This window comes from Rana temporaria, chromosome 3, assembly GCF_905171775.1.
Source record: "Rana temporaria chromosome 3, aRanTem1.1, whole genome shotgun sequence".
Taxonomy (NCBI): domain Eukaryota; kingdom Metazoa; phylum Chordata; class Amphibia; order Anura; family Ranidae; genus Rana; species Rana temporaria.
This window is the reverse complement of record NC_053491.1, coordinates 451,252,442-451,272,688: the sequence shown is the minus strand read 5'-3', so window position 1 is coordinate 451,272,688 and position 20,247 is coordinate 451,252,442. Positions and strand designations below refer to the sequence as shown.

Here is a 20,247-nt window from a genome sequence, read left to right as displayed (position 1 = left end):
CCAGATGGTTTCTCAGTCCCATACTACAAGACTTTCTGCGAAACCTTAGCCCCTCACCTCACTAAATTTTTTAATTCAAAACGGGGGAGGGAGGGCGGATCCATGCACCCAAATTTAAATGAGGCGTTCATCTCAGTCATCCCCAAACCGGATAAGGATTCGGAGCTCGTTGAGAATTACAGACCCATTTCACTAATCAATAATGATTTAAAAATATTGACCAAGATACTAGCCAACAGGTTAAATTCTTTTATAAAAATATATATCCACAAGGACCAGGTTGGATTCGTCCCTGGTAGACAGGGCCCTGACCAGGTTAGGCGAGCAATCGATATTATCTCTCTGCTTCAGTCGGGCTGGGATGGGAACCCGCGGCAGGAAGGACTGCTCCTTTCTTTAGACCTACGAAAGGCGTTCGACTCTCTTTCATGGGATTACCTCTTCGAGATTTTGCGGCGCTGGGGCTTTGGTGAACAATTCCGGGGTTTGTTGAAATCTCTGTACTCTGAACCCAGTGCACGGGTCAAACTGCAGGGATTTTTTTCGGGCTTCATTAGCATTGCTAGAGGTACTAGACAGGGCTGCCCCTTGTCCCCCTTGATTTTCGCAATAGCGTTTGAGACACTTGCTATTGCGATCAGGTCGGACCCTGATATTAGGGGGGTATCATGCGGTTCCCAAATCCATAAATGCGCTCTCTTTGCAGACGACCTGCTTCTGTATGTCTCCTCCCCGATCACCTCTCTTCCAATCCTTTGCAGCTTACTTGAGTCTTTCGGGAAGATTTCGGGTTTGCGGGTGAATTGGATTAAATCCCAAGCTTTAAACATCTCCACCCCCATCTCAGTGATCAATCACTTGAAACCCTATTTTGAATTCCAGTGGGCCGAATCATCCATTCGTTACTTAGGTATAAACCTCACAACCAAAATTGAACATCTATACCAGGCTAATTATCCCCCTATATTTCGGAAACTAGAACTAGATCTACAGACGTGGGCTCGACACAAACTTTCTTGGACAGGTAGGGTTAACGCAGTCAAAATGACCCTCCTACCAAGGTTACTCTACTTGTTCAGATCTCTACCAATAGCGGTTAAAAAAAGACCAACTCAGATCATTACAGAGTAAAATTCTGAAATTCGTTTGGGAGGGCAAAGGTTATAGAGTGGCACAAAATGTCCTTTATGGGCTCAGAACACAAGGAGGTCTTGGACTACCAAATCTGTTTAAATACTACCAAGCTGCCAGACTAGCACAATTTTCTGCTATTTTTGCGGAATGTGAAAAACCAGAATGGATAGATATGGAGGGTTTGGCGATCCCTAATCTTTCAATAGAGAGCCTTTTTTGGTCTCCTCAAAAATCTAGACCCTCAATACTATCCCCCACATTGTCGCAATCTTTTAGACTCTGGGATGGTCTGAGACACCTTCCTTCTTTAGTCTCGGAGACTAGGCCCTTGACAAGGATCTTTCTCAACCCTCAGTTTCCTATAGGGATGGACATTTCAGCTTTCCAATGGTGGCTGGACAAAGGGATCTATAGAATAGGCGACTTTTTGACAGCCACGGGCCCACTTTCACTGGAACATTGTGTGAGGACACTTGACTTACCTCTTTCGGAAAGAGCCCGATACACCCAAATTTTCAACTTCGTGTCACCCCTCTGGTCTGACAATTTCAGGCACGCAACTCTTACTAGTTACGAAAGTTGGTGTAAACAAATGACGGAACACAAGGGGGGAATATCTATAATATATATAGCACTATCTGAGGTTTCCACAAAATTTTCATACATGGAGGCATGGGAGAGAGACCTGCGGATGAACTGGGACCTGAATAGATGGCACAGGGTAGGTTTGAAAACTTTCAAAGGTCTAGTGAATACTTCATTAGCTGAAGCTAACATAAAGGTTCTGATGCGGTGGTACCTGGTTCCCAGTAGGTTGGCTGCTATGTTTCCTACGTCTTCCCCGTTATGCTTTCGCAACTGCCAAACACAAGGCACGATGCTTCACGTCTGGTGGGAGTGCCCTAGAATCAGAGGGTTTTGGAATAGAATCTTCTGCCTTATCAGAAAAGTCACGGGGGTACCGGTGGCGAAATCTCCGCATATCGCTCTGCTAGGCTCTGAAATTCCTCGGGTCTCCAAACCCATACAAAAACTGATAGCTTTCATGCTCATAGGAGCTAAAACCACTTTGGCGGCGGCCTGGAAGCAACCTAGGGTTTCGTTCTTAGCAGCTAAGGGGAAGATTTCATGGATCATGACACAGGAAAAAATGGTCAGCTCTATCTCTAATACAAGGGATATATTTGAGGCTATATGGGAGCCTTGGGCCAGACACGTTGGTGTATCCCTATCGCCGGGTCATGCACCGTCCCCTTCAGGTACTTAACTGGCCTACTGGCAATCAACTCTTTTCTCATTTGTTCTATCTTTCTGTTCTTTTTTTTCTTTTCTTTCTCCCTTTCTCTCTTTATATCCCCTCCTTTTCTGTTATCTTTGGTACAATCTCCTCGTCGAGATGTATGATTTAGTTATTAGACCAGTCTGTTAATAGACAACACTTTCAGGGAAGCGCCCTGGGGGAGGGGGAGAGTTTGGTGGGGAGTGGGAGGTCTTTATATTCACACATCCCGTGGGATGGGACGGGAGGCCTAGCGTTCTTCTCCACACTTCGGGCGGGGTCCTAGGTTATCTAGGGTCACAGAAGTCTCTCATCATTATTAAGTCGTGCTACCCCTTTATCCGACACAGTATGTTCCCTTTATGGGGTGTCGGATGAGACTCTGTACGTTAAGTGTTGATTTGGATCCCCGCCCCTCTTCAGCTCAGTTTACACATAGTTGGGCAGGAGATCTCCTACGGGGATATTGATATTTATTTTTATTACTCTCTCTTTATGGTGCTAGATTAACTTAAGATGTATATTGAAGTTTGGATTGTATCTTCATTATTTATTGATCGCTGATTTTTTTTCAATAGTATGTACTGAGTACTTCTTGATGTACATTGTATTATTTTACTTCTTCATCAATAAAATAAAATATTAAATCAGAAAAAAAGGAAAAACCACAAAGGCTTTTAAAAATGAAAAAAAGGGTCAGGACCCTGTGCAGGCAACAAGGGTCACAATGCTGCAGGAGTCAGCAAGTGGTGGGTGAAGAACATGAGTGTACTCCTGTGTGATTGAGTGAAAGTGTCACAGATGTACTAATATACAAAAAATAATAAATAATAAATAGACAACCCGGAATAGCACAATACCACAATACTAATGGTGTCCCAACGACTAAGTTGGTAGTGTTAGGAAGTGTGAAAGGATACCTAAAAAAGGTTTCCTGAAATCAGTGCAATAAAAGTATATTAATAATTATAATGTCTCATAACCAACGATGGACAGGATCCTGTGCAGGTAGCAATATATAGAGTGCAGTGTTGTGGTTGTTCAAACCTACAACAATACGTTCACGGCGTGGGATTTTCGAGGGGTCAGGTAAGTAAACGGGGGGGCTGGGGGGCTGCTAATCCTCGGATGTTTTTCACCTTAATGTATAGAATGCATTAAGGTGAAAAACATGTATCTTTACAACCCCTGTAATAAGAATTCTGAGCAGGGCATTTATTTAAAGTAGCTTACATAAATGTAATGCAATGGAATTTTACTTCTATATGCCATACAGATGTCTACACACGTATAAGCGTGAACCCTTTATGGACCAATTCATGCATCTTTATGCAGGATCTTTGCGCAAATATCTGCCAGAAAGATTTGCATCTGCATTCGGCATCAATGATCAGGATTTCATTATGGGCATGTGCATGAGCCCTAATGGTGCAGCCATGTTTGATCTGACAGTTATATTGATCTCTATCCCCCAGGACCAGCACCAGATCCAACGTATGGGCTCCTTCAAAGCGGATGGCTCTCCAACGCAAAACCACGACAGACTGCAGCACCGGCTGCCAATCACACAGCACTTTGGACAGGTTAAAAAAAGTCTTGTTCTTTTTGAGGTTTGATATTCCTCCTAATGCATGTCTTCTCATTCACCAATTTAACACTTCAGATAAAGATATTTAGAGCTGGCCCTTCAGTCTTGCACAGTTGTACAGCCTCCTCTCAAGTACTGAAATGGCTTTCTCTGATTTTACTGCACACTGCGAGTTTCTCGCAATGTGCATTATAAGCTTCAGCAAGACAAATAGAGCCCGCCATATTTCCTGGCAAAAGGACTTCCAAGACCATAAAGTCCTTTTTCCACCAGCCTGACTGTCCCTGGCTCATTGTATTTTGGTTCATTCAATCATGGAGTCTCAGCATTTTGTGAGTTATCTAGAGTGGTCTGCATGCAAATACATTCTGTGTAGCAATGCCCACTCCTTCAGACACCCATCAAGTGGCCATTTTTAGGCAATGATGTACCCTGCTCCATTCTTCGTGGCCAAGGATTCCTAGCCATGTAAAGTAAATGGGTCAGGTGATGTCAGTGGTTGGTAAGGACATGGCGGGTGGATGCACCCGCTGCTTCCCTAGCAACCATTGACAGTCGGAAGCTGTCATGTTCGTCTACGCCAGGGGTCTCAAACTCAAATTACCTGAGGGCCACAAGACAAGTTTCCATATCCCATGGGGGGCCGCATACAAACTTTCAAACTTCAAAAACAGTACTGGTGTCAGCGAACGCATTATTAACCCTGACCACTACACTGCACACTGACCACTACACTACACTACACACTGACCACTCACCATCAGGGTACAGCACACCAGGGCACAGCACACATGAGTGCACAGTGCACATCAGGGTACAAAGCCCAGCACATCAGGGTACAAAGCCCAGCACATCAGGGTACAGGGCACATCAGAGCACAGCACATAGGGGTGCACGGCACATCAGGACAGGGCACATGGCACATCAGGGCACAGCACATCGGGACAGGGCACATGGCACATCAGGGTACAGGGCACATGAAACAGCACATCAGGGTACAAAGCCCAGCACATCAGGGTACATGGGGCACAAGGCACATCAGGGTACATGGGCCACATCAGGGTACATGGGGCACAATCAGAGCACATCAGGGCACATGGGGCATATCAGGGCACATGGGGCACATACAAGCACACCAGGGCACATGCCCTGTACCCTGTCCTGATGTGATTTGCCCTGATGTGGCATGTCCTGTACCCTGATGTGCCATGTTCCCTGTCCTGATGTGCTGTGCCCCATGTGCCCTGATGTGCTCTCATGTGCCCCATGTTCCCTGGTGTGCCCCATGTTTCCTGATTGTGCCCTGATGTGCTCTCATGTGCCCCATGGCACATCAGGGTACATGGGCCACATCAGGGCACAATCAGAGCACATGGGGAATATCAGGGCACATACGAGCACACCAGGGCACAATCAGGGCACAATCAGGGAACATGGGGCACATGAGAGCACATCAGGGCACATGGGGCACAGCACATCAGGACAGGGCACATGGCACATCAGGGTACAGGGCACAGGGTACCCTGATGTACAGAGCCCAGCACATCAGGGTACATGAGGGTACATGGGGCACATGAGGGCACATGGCACATTGGGGCACATGGGGCACAATCAGGGCACATGAGAGCACATCATGGCACATGAGAGCACATCGGGGCACAATCAGGGCACATGAGAGCACACCAGGGCACATGGGAGCACATCAGGGCACATGAGAGCACATCAGGGCACATGAGAGCACATCAGGGCACATGAGAGCACATGAGGGCACATGAGGGCACATGAGGGCACATGAGAGCACATCAGGGCACATGAGAGCACATCAGGGCACATGAGGGCACATGAGAGCACATCAGGGCACAATCAGGGCACATGAGAGCACATTAGGGCACAATCAGGGCACATGAGAGCACATCAGGGCACATGAGAGCACACCAGGGCACAGGTCAGCATTTACTTGTTTTCTTCAAAGGCAGAGTAGCGCAGGAAGCGTCTGTCATAAGTTCACTTGTTTCTCATGTCACACTGCTACTCCCCGGCAGCCCCCCCCCCCTCTCTTCTCGTCCATCTCAGATGATGTCACAAGCAAATGGGGATGGACGAGAAGAGAGGAGGGGCCGCCGGGGAGTAGCAGTGTGACATGAGAGACAAGTGAACTTATGACAGACGCTTCCTGCGCTACTCTTCATGCACCTCGATCTACACTTCCGCGGCACCCGCCCTGCCTGCGGGCCATTTAAAACCGGTCCGCGGGCCGGTACTTTGAGACCCCTGGTCTACGCCCTTAATGTTCAGCATTCATATTAACATATAGTCAGTGTTGATCCAAACTTACTTTGGGACCAAACAATGAACAAATTCCTAGTAGGTATAGAAAGAGCAGATCTTCCCACTGAACGTTCAAAAAAAAAGTTAGTTCTATTGAGAAAAGTAGTGTCTTCTATTGTATATATAAGGATTTGGGATGAGCTAAACCTACCTGGGTTCAGTCTTAGGTCGGTTCGGTGAACATGACTACAGTTCAGATGCTGAATCCAAACCCTATTGAAATCAATTGGAGCTAAATGTTAAAAAACGGTAATGGCCATTTTCTAGGCTAACAGACAAGAAATTGCCAAACAAATGGCATGGAGGGGCACTGCTTTTTAAAATGTGGGAGAAACCATCAGGTCTGGTATAGATTTTAAAAGGGAACCCCGCACAAAAATTAAGAATATAGTACAGGGTCCCCCCAGAATTCCAGACCAGACCCTTATCCAAGCATGCAGCCTGACAGGCCAGGAAAGGTGACAGGACCGGCATATGCCCCCTCACCTTATGAACCATATGAAACCACATGCCCTCAACATGGCGGGGTGGGTAGCTCGCCAAGAGGAATCCCTGTGATGTCATTGACCATATGTGATCATGTTCATATTTGGTCAATGACGTCACCAGGAAAATCCCACACTTTTTTTTTTAACTCAGCTGTCAATCGTCGAATCTGCCGCTAGGTGAGCAGTCATCGGGAGCAGATCGGGTCAGCAGGCAGCGTTCGCTGTGATTGGCCTGGATCTGCATCGCTTGATGGCATAATTGAAAGTGGACATATTTATTTAGTTTTTTTGTGTTTTTATTTACTTTTCACTTTTTTGAATGAGTAGGGGTACTATATACCCCTACTCATTCACATGGGTGGCATAAGAGTGCTATTGTTAAGGTCCCCCCATGTTGAGGGATGTGGTCTGGTATGGTTCACCAACCCCCTTCTTTACTTGCCAGGCTACATTTTTGAATAAGGGTCTGGTGTGGAATTCTGAAAGACTTTACACTTTTTTTTTCTTTCTTTTTTTTTTTTCATGGGGTTACCTCTTAAATCCATACGAGACCCAAAGGCTGAATTTTTTTTTTTGTTTGTTTTGGGGGGGGGGGGGCACACTTTTTTCTTGATTTTTGCATGGACGTTGGGAGGACCATGTAAACACAACAGACACGGGTCTGATATAGATGTTAAAAGCAAAAGTCTGTGGTTCCCCCTATAAATACATACCAGACCCTTATCCTTGATGAGGGTCTGGTATGGATGTCAAGATGGACAAAGAAAACAGAAACAAATAAAACAGGGTGGGCTTGCCAACATCTATACAAATCATACCTGTCTTTGCCCTATATGTGTTGATGTAGGCTTTGCAGGCACTCTAATAATGACTGCTAAGTGGGTAGACCTGTCTACATGACTAAGCTCCCGGGGGTGGAGCGAAACACGTTGGGGGCGTGGCCTGGTTGGAGCCAGGCTGAGATTGACACTCTGACATTCTGATACTACTGCGGAACGGGACGGATGTGCGGCTTACCTCCTCCCTTTCCCTTGCACCTGATCAGGCCCAGTGTTGTAATAAGAGAAGCTGCAATCGAAGAAGGTTTTTGTGCATGTATTTAAAGTAGAACCCCAGATATACATAAAATACCTATTAATGTCCTCCTTTCCCAGCTAATGTAGCAAAATGCTTGCAATACAGAAGATGACTTACCAAAATTCATAGTCCCCAGTCCCCTGGTGGCCAAAAATCTGTTGCTCTGCTCTCCAATAGTGGGACTTGTATGGACAATCTTACATCATCACATAAAATGCAGAATCCCTCTGGTCTCCATATTATTTCATTATTTTCTGCACCATAATAAAGTAATTTGGGGACTGGTCAAGGTCATTAAAAAAAATGTGTCAATTTAACCTCCCCAAATGCTTATACAGTATTGGCACAAAAATCCCCATTGGTGCAATACCGTCCCAATACATTCATTAACACAAATTTATATAAAATAAAATAAAAAAGCTTAAAATATAATTTCATTAAAAAAACATTTATTATTAATTAAATTGATTAATATTTTATTAAGACACAAAAAATTAAAACCTCTAATAAAAAGTACTAAAACACTTATGTGAACCCCGTACACATTTTTGAGAAATGACAAAATGATTCACTTTTTTAAAAGTTAATATTACTTTAAGAGTCACGTTTTGAAAAAAAAAAGTTAATCATTTGACTTTTAAAAACCATCATTTTAGGAATAAATGCCATAATTTTGAGTCACCAGAAAAAAAAAAGATGAAATGTTAATATTATATGCTGACAAGCATGGCACGTTCATCAAGATTTTCAATGACTCATAAATGAGGTATCAAAGATAGGAAAGTACAAAAAGGAAATACAGGGGCAAGACATACAGATTTTGGGGGGGTGCGGGCAGGCCCCCTTGAGGTCCACACTCACCCTACAGGCGGAACCCTCCAGCTGTCACGGCTACCCTGGTGCCTGGTGTTGCGACTTCTGTCTTGACCCGGTCTTCTTTCCGGGTTCTGGGTCTTCGGCCTCCTGTCCTGATTGGCCGGGAAGCCAATGCCAATTTGCTGGTATCGCAGGGTGGGAGGGTTTTGGGCGCCGTGCTCTGCGCCCCGAGGACAATATAAAACTGGCCAATTGGGGCCTCGGGATGTGGTCACGTGCTTGTGAGGGGGTGACGTATATGGAAGAGACCTGTTGGTCCGGCGCCCCGGACAGTTCAATGATTGTTTTATAAATAGACCCCTTGGTGTGCTTTGTGTATTTCTTCCAGATCTGTGGATTAATCCAGTGTGAGACTTTCCCTCTGTGCATGAGCTCCTGTAATAAAGACCGCTCAACCCATGCTCTCTCCCTTTGTGCAAGGTGACTGGTCTTGTCTCCGCCCCCTCCTCGATTTAAGCCAACAGCCTAAGGTGGGTGGGGCCTGTTGGGTCCCTCCCACAGCTCTGCCCTCTGCCCATGTTATATACAGCACACCGATGAGGTCATCACTACTTTTACTAGGCAATATCTGAGCTTGTAAAGGAATTTGGTGCACTCAAACTGAATTTATATTGTTTGCAAGGAATAAAATTAAAGTTTTTGTGCCTGGAGCTTAAAGCGGTGGTTCACCCTCCTTAACAACAATGCAGCATAAAATCCGGCATAGTAGCGCGAGCTACACTATGCCGGTCTTAATTTTTTTATCCCCGTACTCACGGTTATATCGTACATAGACGATTCCGTCTGCCGCGGGGAATGGGCGTTCCTAGCAAGAGGGAGGGTGATTGACGGCCGGCTCTGGCACGTCACGCTCCCCGAAGACAGCCGGAGTAGGTCTCGGCTCTTCACGGCGCCTGCGCACAGGCTATGCGCAGGCGCCGTGAAGAGCCAAGCCTATTTCGGCTATTTCCGGAGAAGCGTGACGTGCCACGGCCGGCCGTCAATGACCTTCCCTGTCCATAGGAACGCCCATTCCCCGGAATCTTCTATGTACGCTATAACAGTGAGTACGGGGGAAAAAAAAATTAAGACCGGCATAGTGTAGCTCGCGCTACTATGCCGGATTTAATGCTAGAGGGAAATTTTTTTTTTTTTTTTTTTTATATAGGGTGAACCCCCGCTTTAACAAAAAAGTATTTGACAATACAATTAGGGGAACACTGGGCAATTCAGAGTTCAAACACACTCTAGCCAGACAATACAGCCAGGTTGTTCGCATCCAGAACACATCCTTAAGCCTCATACACACGATCGGATTATCCAACGGGAATTGTGTGATGACAGGCTGTTGTCCGACCGTTTGTATGCTCCATCGGACAATTGTTCGGATTTTCCATGGACAATGTTGGATAGCATGCTTTAAAATTGTTCGCCAACAAATGTGTTTTGGCAGATAATCCGATTGTGTGTACACAAGTCCTTCGGACAAAACTCCAAAGTACAAACATGCATGCTCAGAAGCAATGCTCGCCATAACACAACATTAGCAGAAGTTGCCCAAAGGGTGGCGCTAAAGAGCTGAAAAAACACGTAGTTTCGTGTTTGTTGGCCGTAAATTATTTGCAGTTTGTATGCAATATAAGTTCATGGCCAATGCCCTTCAAACAAAAGTCCTACGCTTTATCCAATGAAAATCCAATTTTGGGCTAGATTCATAGAGAGTTACGCCGGCGTATCAGTAGATACGCCATCGTAACTCTGAATCTACGCCATCGTAAATGTAAGCGTATTCTGGAAACCAGATACGCTTAAATTAGGCTAAGATTTGAGCGGCGTACGTCTCCTGCGCCGTCGTATCTTAGGGTGCATATCCGCCCGGCGGATTTTTTTACGTCGTTTACGTACGGCTTTTTCCGGCGTAAGGTTACTCATGCTATATGAGGCGTGTTCAATGTTAAGTATGGAAGTCGGGACAGCGTCCAATTTTGCGTCATTTACGTTGTTTGCGTAAGTCGTTTGCGAATAGGGCTTTGCGTCAATTACGTTCACGTCAAAAGCATTGACTATTTGCGACGTGATTAGGAGCATGCGCACTGGGATACGTTCATGGACGGCGCATGCGCCGTTCGTTAGAGACGTCATTTACGTGGGGTCATGTTTCATTTGCATAAAACACGTCCACCTCTTCAGAATTTGAATTTGGCGTAATTTATGCGGCAGATTTATGCTACACCGCCGTAACTTAGGGCGCAGGTTCTTTGTGAATCCAGCCCCAGCCTCACTAAGTTACGGCGGCGTAGCATATCTGAGATACGCTACGCCCGCACAAACTTACTGCGGGCCATCTGAATCTAGCCCTATGTGTATGAGGCTTTAGACTGCTGTTTGTGAAGGAGCAAAATAACAAAAATAATTATGTATTAAAAATAATAAAAAAAAGTAAAAAATATATACAGAAATAAAAAAAATAAAAAACACAAATGTTACAAAAATAAATGCAAATGCAAATAATTTGTTTAGTCCTTTAGGATGCACAATATTAGGTCCATGAATACATCTTGTTCTGTTGCCACTTTATACATTGACATACCAACTTGGACCCAGTCTGTCCAAACAGTATGGTAACCTGCAGGGCTGGGACAAGGGGTGGGCAGAAGGGCAGACTGCCCTGGGCACTGAATGATTTCATTCCGGCTCTGGTCACCTGCTGACTTGGTGCCATCCACAGGAAGCTTAATTCTTCAGTAAGACAAAGAAGTTGAATCCAACACAATTTTACTTCAGCTTATTGCAGTATGAAGGATGTTGTTCTAGCCTATTGCAGTGTAAAGCATTCTGATTGCCTTCACAGTCCCGTCCCAGAAGACCGGGGAAGAAATATTCGGAGAGCGACTCTTGGGAATGTCAGAGGTGAGTGGCAATAATAAACAACCCAATACCAGCAATGAATGCCCCATCAACATAATGATAACAAGGATTACATGACAGCACCTCACTCCCCATGCAAGCATAAGCAAATGTGTGCTTTACCTTTTCATACAATAACAATTAAAAATGTGCAGTGCATCCGGAAAGTATTCACACTGTTTTACTTTTTCCACATTTTGTTGTTACAGCCTTATTCCAAAATGCATTCAATTCAATATTTTTCCTCAAAATGCTACAAAAAATGCCCCATAATGACAACGTGAAAGAAGTTTGTTTGAAATCTCTGCAAATTTATTAAAAATAAAAAAATCACATGTACATCACAGCCTTTGCCATGACACTCAAAATTGAGGTCAGATGCATCCTGTTTCCACTGATCATCCTTGAGATGTTTCTACAATTTGATTGGAGTCCACCTGGGGTAAATTCAGATGATTGGACATGATTTGGAAAGACACCTGTCTATATAAGACACCACAGTTAACAGTGCATGTCAGAGCACAAACCAAGCCATGAGGAATTGTCTGTAGACCTCCGAGACAAGATTGTATGGAGGCACAGATCTGGGGAAGGGTACAGAAATATTTCTGCAGTATTGAAGGTCCCAATGAGCTCAGTGTCCTTCATCATCCTTAAATGGAAGAAGTTTGGGACCACCATGACTCTTCTTAGAGCGGGCCGCCTGGCCAAACTGAGCAATCGGGGGAGATGGGCCTCAGGCAGAGAGGTGACCAAGACAGGGTGACAGAGTTCCAGTGTTTCTCTGTGAAGAAAGGAGAACATTCCATAAGGGGGCGTGGCCTGGACATGGCAAAGTAAGGCTGTCTTTTTTGAGAGCTCCCGGTCCTGACCCGTCCTTGCCGGCTTAGACCTGTGGATTAACGTCATGCAATCAGCGAAAAAACTCAGACCGAGAGCAGCAACCAGGGTGACCCGTTCCAGCACTGCAAACAGAGATAAACACCGCTACTTCCAGCAGAAACAGCATCCCTCCCCCGGCGCCAGAGCAACTGCACCACAAGGCTCCCCACGTGGCGACACCGAGGAGGCCCAAGGCTGCAGTGCATGGGATACTATCCCGGCTACCCCGACGAGCTCGCCGGAGCGTACCGGTTCGCCGCTGACTACCATGGAGGCACCTGCACACTACCCTGAGGAGAACTAGATGGATGCCGACATTCGTGCGCTGCTCCAGGCCCTCTCCACCAGGTCGAATATCGAGGTGCTGATCCTCCGCCTGGAGGAGACGCATAGGAGGGACTTCCAGGAGGTGAAGGCTGAGGTTTCCACCCTTTCAGACAGGGTGACATCGGGAGATTCTTCATTTGCGGCCCTGGAGCAGCGCGTGGGAGATCTGGAGAGGGCCTGTGATCATCATCGAGATGCCGCCATTAACATGCAACTACACCTAGAAGAACATTCCAGAAGAACAACCATCTCTGCATCACTCCACCAATTAGGCCTGTATGGTAGAGTGGCCAGAGGAAGCCACTCCTCAGTAAAAGGCACAATACAGCCCATCTGGAGTTTGCTAAAAGGCCCATGAAGGACTCTCTGACCATGAGAAACAAAATTCCCTGGTCTGATGAAACAAAGATTGAACTCTTTGGCCTGAGTGGCGTCATGTCTAGAGGAAACCAGGCACTGCTCATCACCTGGCCTATATCATATCTACAGTGAGGCATGGTGGTGGCAGCATCATGCTGTAGGGATGTTTTTCAGCTGCAGGAACTGGGAGACTAGTCAGGATTGAGGGAAAGATGAATGCAGCAATGTACAGAGACATGCTCAATGAAAACCTGTTCCAAAGCCCTCTGGACCTCAGACTGGGACGAAGGTTCATCTTCCAACAGAACAAACGACCCTAAGCACACAGCCAAGGTAACAAAGAAGTGGCTATGAGACAACTCTGTGAATGTCCTTGAGTGGCCCCGTCAGAGCCCGGACTTGAACCCAATTAAACAACAACTGTGCACCGATGCTCCCCATGCAACCTGATGGAGCTTGAGAGGTCCTGCAAGAAGAATGGGAGAACACTGCCCAAAAATAGGTGTGCCGAGCTTGTAGTATCATACTCGGAAAGACTTGAGGCTGTAATTGGAGCCAAAGGTTCTTCAACAAAGTATTGAGCAAAGGCTGTGATACTTATGTACATGGGATTTTTTTCATTACCGTATGGTACAGTGAGGCATGTAATAATTGCACAGTGAGGCATGTAATAATGGCACAGTGAGGCATGTGTAATGGCACAGTGAGGCATTTAATAATGGCACAGTGAGGCATGTATAATGGCACAATGAGGCATGTATAATGGCACAATGAGGCATGTATAATGGCACAGTGAGGCATGTATAATGGCACCGTGAGGCATGTATAATGGCACCGTGAGGCATGTATAATGGCACAGTGAGGCATGTATAATGGCACAGTGAGGCATGTATAATGGCACAGTGAGACATGTAATAATGGCACAGTGAGGCATGTATAATAGCACAGTGAGGCATGTATAATGGCACAATGAGGCATGTATAATGGCACAGTGAGGCATGTATAATGGCACCGTGAGGCATGTATAATGGCACCGTGAGGCATGTATAATGGCACAGTGAGGCATGTATAATGGCACAGTGAGGCATGTATAATGGCACAGTGAGACATGTAATAATGGCACAGTGAGGCATGTATAATGGCACAGTGAGGCATGTATAATGGCACAGTGAGGCATGTATAATGGCACAGTGAGGCATGTGTAATGGCACAGTGAGGCATGTATAATGGCACAGTGAGGCATGTATAATGGCACAGTGAGGCATGTATAATGGCACAGTGAGGCATGTATAATGGCACAGTGAGACATGTAATAATGGCACAGTGAGGCATGTATAATAGCACAGTGAGACATGTAATAATGGCACAGTGAGGCATGTATAATAGCACAGTGAGGCATGTATAATGGCACAATGAGGCATGTATAATGGCACAGTGAGCCATGTATAATGGCACCGTGAGGCATGTATAATGGCACCGTGAGGCATGTATAATGGCACAGTGAGACATGTAATAATGGCACAGTGAGGGGTCGTCTTATACAGTGAGTATATCCCAAAACCAACATTTTAGCTGGAAAATTAGGGGGTCGTCTTATACGCCGTCAAATACGGTATTTATTTTTAATAAATTTGCAAAGATTTCAAACAAACTTCGTTAACATTGTCATTATGGGGTATTGTTTGTAGAATTTTGAGGAAAATAATGAATTTAATCCATTTTGGAATAAGGCTGTAACAAAATGTGGAAAAAGTGAAGCGCTGTGAATACTTTTCAGATGCACTGTATCCTTTTACAGTAACCCGGCTCCTGAGTGTCTTATTCCCCCTGTAATATCTTATTACAGTATCCCAGCCCCTGCGTACTTTAATACCACCCAAATATTTGAATGCAAGTTAGCGCCAATCAGATGGTCCTTTTACACTTGTAGTCACGTAATGTTTTGTCTGTGTCAGATATGGAGAAGATGGTACAAGTGAAGACGTGGACTCGAGTCCTGCTGAAGAGAATGATTTTCCTCTTCTTGATGACGGCATGGATCTTCTCAATGAAATATTTGAAACCCTGAACACAAGAGCACCTGGAAGGGAGCGCGCTCTGTATGGGGCTCACAGCCTGGACTGCTTTAGCCTGGATGACAGTCAGTACTTTGGACAGGTGAGCGTCACAGAATCAGTCCTCCCACCTAACCTATGAACATATAAAAAGATGTATAACAAGCAACCAATCAGATTAAATGCTTTTCTTTTTTAAAGCGGGATAGAAAGTTGAAACTTGATTGGTTTGCACGACAAAATTTACTTTTTTTGCTTCTTTTCTGCTTTTGTAAATCAGCCTAAACTAGTGGCATGGATTTTTTTTTAATTTACAGCTACATTGGATATACAAAGTCTACACACCCCTGTTAAAATGTCAGGTTTCTGTGATGTAAAAAAATTAGACAAAGATAAATAATTTCAGAACTTTTTCCACCTTTAATGTGACCCATGAACTGTACAACTCAGTTAACCACTTGCTTACTGGGCACATATACCCCCTTCCAGCCCAGGCGAAATTTCAGCTTTCAGCACTGTTACGCTTTGAATGACAATTGCGAGGTCGTGCGACGTGGCTCCCAAGATGCTTTCCCCGACTTGTTCATTCCCCGACTTGTTCATTCCCCGACTTGTTCATTCCCCAACTTAGTTGGGGTAGGCGGTACACTTTGGTGGGGGTGGGTCAGCCACGACCTTTGACCTCTGGGAACCCTCCTTCTGACCTTTGGTGGAGGTCCCTGTTCCAATTCCTGAGTCCTAGCCATATTCTTCAATGGCAAACGCTAACCCTAACCCCTAACCCTAACACTAACCCAAGAGTTTTCTTTTGGTGGTATTTGATCATCCCTGCGGTTTTTATTTTTTGTGATATAAACAAAAAAAGAGCGACAATTTTGAAAAAAACACTTTACTTTTTGCTATAATAAATATCCCATTTTTTTTTTATAATTTTTTCCTCAGTATAGGCCGATACGTATTCTTTTACATATTTTTGGTAGAAAAAAAAACGCAATAAGCGTATAGTGATAGTTAAAAAAGGAAAATGTTACTGCGCTGATCTAATTATCCAGAGGGTTTGATCTCTGGAGGTGTGGACTGTGGACTGATATAATACACAATCAACCATATGTGAAAAAATATATATATCAGGGACACAATGTACCCAATATTGGGTGTAGATAACCTAAATACAAACAATCTATAAAAATATAATTTATGCAAGTGTGACACAGTAATTTTAAACTTGAATCACAGATATGAATTAGTGTGTCGGCATACACATCAATATGCCACAGTGCTCCTGTGAAGGAAAAAATGGCTACTGTTGCTACTACTAGCCGGCTAAATGGTGAAAACAAACAATACAAAAAATATATATATATAAAAATATTCAAAAAACAAACACACAATGTGCAATGTGCCAACTGCACCGTGAATTGTCCAATAGCTGATATTGGAAACAAATAATACCAAAAAATGTCAAAGAATAAAATAATTATCAAACAACCAGTGGAATGTGCAATGTGCTAGCTGCACTGAAAATAGTCCAATGACAGACAATCTTGCTCTTATACAATGGGTTCCAGTATAACAAAAGGTTCAATGTTGGTAGTGCTGTATACAGAAAAGTGCCGCTATCTCTTCCACCCGACAAAGATGTGCAACCATCACCAATGGTTAAACTCAACACTCACCAGACCCCAGATAATATTAGGCCCCAAAGTGGTGTCTTTTCTTTGTCCGTCAGTGGGTGTTGCCTCCTTTTCCCTTTTACAAGATATCAATATAAAGTGCCTCTGACCGGCACTGAGTGTCTTTGGTAGTGTCAAGCGTTAAAAGCCGCTGACCAGCATTTAAATGGCGTCCTGGAAGGTGTGCGTACCCCGCTTTTCTCCACATGTGTTGCTGCAAGGGATCCTTGCGTGCTGGTATGCTTCACCCTCCGTGTGTGTGTCCAGACAGCCTCTACGCGTTTCGCTATTGCGTCGTCAGGAGAGCCCAGACAGCCTCTACGCGTTTCGCTATTGCGTCGTCAGGAGAGCCGTGATAGTGATATAGTGATAGTTATAGCGCCTACAAAATAGGGGATAGGATTATGACATTTTTTTTTTTTTTTTACTAGTAATGGCGGTTATCTGCAATTTTTGTCAGGACTGCGATATTACGGCGGACACATCGGACACTTTTGACACATTTTTGGGACCATTCATATGCGTGTATGACTGTGTGTCTCAAGCGTGTCGAGATCCTATGGGGTAAATGACCGCACCAGCCAGGAAGACACTGGCTGCAAAAAGCGCCTAGACTAGAGGCTATATAAGTCTGATTCAATCATTCACATTCATACAGGGAACAGTGCTATAAAACTGATTACTGTATAAAGGTGACTGGCAGGGAAGGGGTTAACACTAGGGGGCGATCAAGGGGTTAAATGTGTGCCCTGCTAGGTGAATCTTGTTGTGGGGGAGGGGACTGACTGGGTGAGGTGACCGATGGGTGTCCCTATGTACAAGGGACACAACATCGGTCTCCTCGCCCTGACAGGACGTGGATCTGTGTGTTTACACACACAGATCTACGTCCCTGGCTCTGTGACTGCCGATCGCGGGCACCTGGCGGACACCTGGCCGCCAGGCACGCGCATCAGCACCTGAGTGACGCAGCAGGGCCCCCCAGCGGCCGGAGGCCCGAGGACATCATATGACGTCCTCCCGGCATTGTAGAGCCACCTTGTAGCCATCATTCTACAATTGCCCGGGTCCAAAGTGGTTAAACAACAAACTGAAATCTTTTAGGTGGAGGGAAGTAAAAATAAAAAATAAAATAATAATATGGTTGCATAAGTGTGCACAGCCTTATACTAACACTTTGTTGAAGCACCTTTTGATTTTATTACAGCACTCAGTCTTTTTGGGTATGAGTCTTATCAGCTTGGCACATCTTGGCTTGGCAATGTTTGCCCTCTCTTCTCTGAAAAAACACTCCAAATCTGTCAGATTGCTACCTTTACCTACTTTGGTTATGTCCTTGTATGTCTTGTGCCAGCTGTTTACTTATGTACTGATACATACTGATTTATAATTTATGACTTCTCCCCTTTCCAATACCAGTCTAGTGAAGAAGATCTGCGGCTCAGCATGAGCCATCCAAGACATTCAGACCTGTGGTACCTTCCAGAAGTTGATGAAGGAACTGGAGACAACTTGGAATCTCCAGATGACAATTCTTCTACTCCAGACAACATATCAAATGCCTCAGATTATGCTTCACAGATTACGGATGTGGCCGCATCAGATACTGTATCAACCACTCCAGACACCACTCTAGACACAACTTCAATGACCAAAGAGGACATCTCTTCATCATCATCTGTAGACGCAACTTCCCAGAAGCCTGATGTCTCTTCCTTCATCACAGAAAAATCTGTATTCTCTCCAGAGGTCGCATCTCCTGCTCCCAAAGTCATTTCAAAGACTTCTTCAATCACAAGTGAGCTCAAAATAATTCCGCCATACCCAGAGCCTGAAATTTGTCCTACCCTGAAAGATGAAAACGAAAAACTGAAGACTGTTTTGCCATTGGTGCCTCAAGAAGTTACACCAGTAAGAAAAGCTTCAAGTGAACCTTCACGTATCGTAACTGGGCCCTGTGTTAGATCGGTGATATCTCGTTTTCAGGCTGGGACTCTTGACCCCAGAATGGTCTGGACAGGGACTAAGAAAGACTCTGAACAAGCAGAGACAGTCGTACCCAGGTTTCACTCATTTAATACCCAGAGACCTAAATCTCAGGTATACAGCAGCCCAAAACCCAACAGTTCAATACATCGTGTTGGCCCCATATTTCTTAGGACGCAGAGTACACCTAAATTAGAAATACCCAAAAGCCCAATATCTGATACCACCATACCCCTTACTTGGGCACAGGATGGCTTAACCCCAGTAAGTCCTAAAGGTAGTATGAGTGATATGAAACACGAAATGGCTTCTTCTCCAGTGTCTTCAGAGTTGAAGGCATCACCTCTGCCTAAAGTCTCTGAACTAAAGAAAAAGTTTGAGGTTGACTCTTTACAGTAAATATTATATGCTTTGTTAATAATACGATACATGATATACTTCCCTAGTGACTTATACTAAACATATAGCCTAACTATATTACATATAAGAAGCAGTTTTGTTAATGAAATGAATGTTAACTGTAAATAAAAATTTAATATACGGCAATGCTGCAATATTATAAAAACATTGACCACTCTGATATTTTAACACAATGATGGTAAAATTAGGCATTTTCCCACCCCCATGGGACGTCATTATTATTGCAATAATATTCATTCCGTTTTTCACGAAGAAAGGCAAATTGGTGGTGAAAATTACAGGAGAAAAAAGAAAAGAAGCCTGAGAGTGTGCTCAGTAGTAGAACGGTGTACAGCATACAACTGCATATGCTATATTTCCTACCAGAAATGAGGTAACACCGTGATAAACATAGTCATACAAGCGTTTTGCCATTAATTACTTTGTGCATCCAGGTAGGTTACACCGTGTTTATTTCAGGACAAATTGGGCTTTCTTTTGGTTGTAAATGGTAATGTATATCTCCTGATTTTATCATTATTATTAACCACTTAAGACCCGGACCAAAATGCAGCTAAAGGACCAGGCCAGGTTTTGCGATTCGGGACTGCGTCGCTTTAACAGACAATTGCGCGGTTGTGCGAAGTGACTCCCAAACAAAATTGGCGTCCTTTTTTTCCAACAAATAGAGCTTTCTTTTGGTGGTATTTGATCACCGCTGCGGTTTTAATTTTTTGCGCTATAAACAAAAATAAAGCGACAATTTTGAAAAAAATGCAACATTTTTTACTTTTTGCTATAATAAATATTCCCCAAAAAAATACAAAAAAACATTTTTTTTCCTCAGTTTAGGCCCATACGTATTCTTCTACCTATTTTTGGTAAAAAAAAATGCAAAATTTGCGCAAAA

The 20,247-nt window shown here is 44.4% G+C and overlaps 1 protein-coding gene across 2 annotated transcripts in view; it reads left to right on the top strand.

Annotated features, from left to right (window-relative positions):
* Window positions 1-19,505, top strand: part of DENND1C (DENN domain containing 1C) — a 110,963-nt gene extending 91,458 nt beyond the window's left edge. The window contains exons 19-22 of one of the 2 annotated variants that reach the window (XM_040346650.1): window positions 3,889-3,996; window positions 11,601-11,659; window positions 15,181-15,382; window positions 18,372-19,505. In XM_040346650.1, the coding sequence (XP_040202584.1) occupies window positions 3,889-3,996; window positions 11,601-11,659; window positions 15,181-15,382; window positions 18,372-19,337 (1,335 nt within the window). In that variant the 3' untranslated portion in view covers window positions 19,338-19,505. Of the gene's footprint in view, window positions 1-3,888; window positions 4,024-11,600; window positions 11,660-15,180; window positions 15,383-18,371 lie in introns of both variants that reach the window. The other variant, XM_040346649.1, reaches the window with a different exon arrangement.
* Window positions 19,506-20,247: the final 742 nt, after the last annotated feature.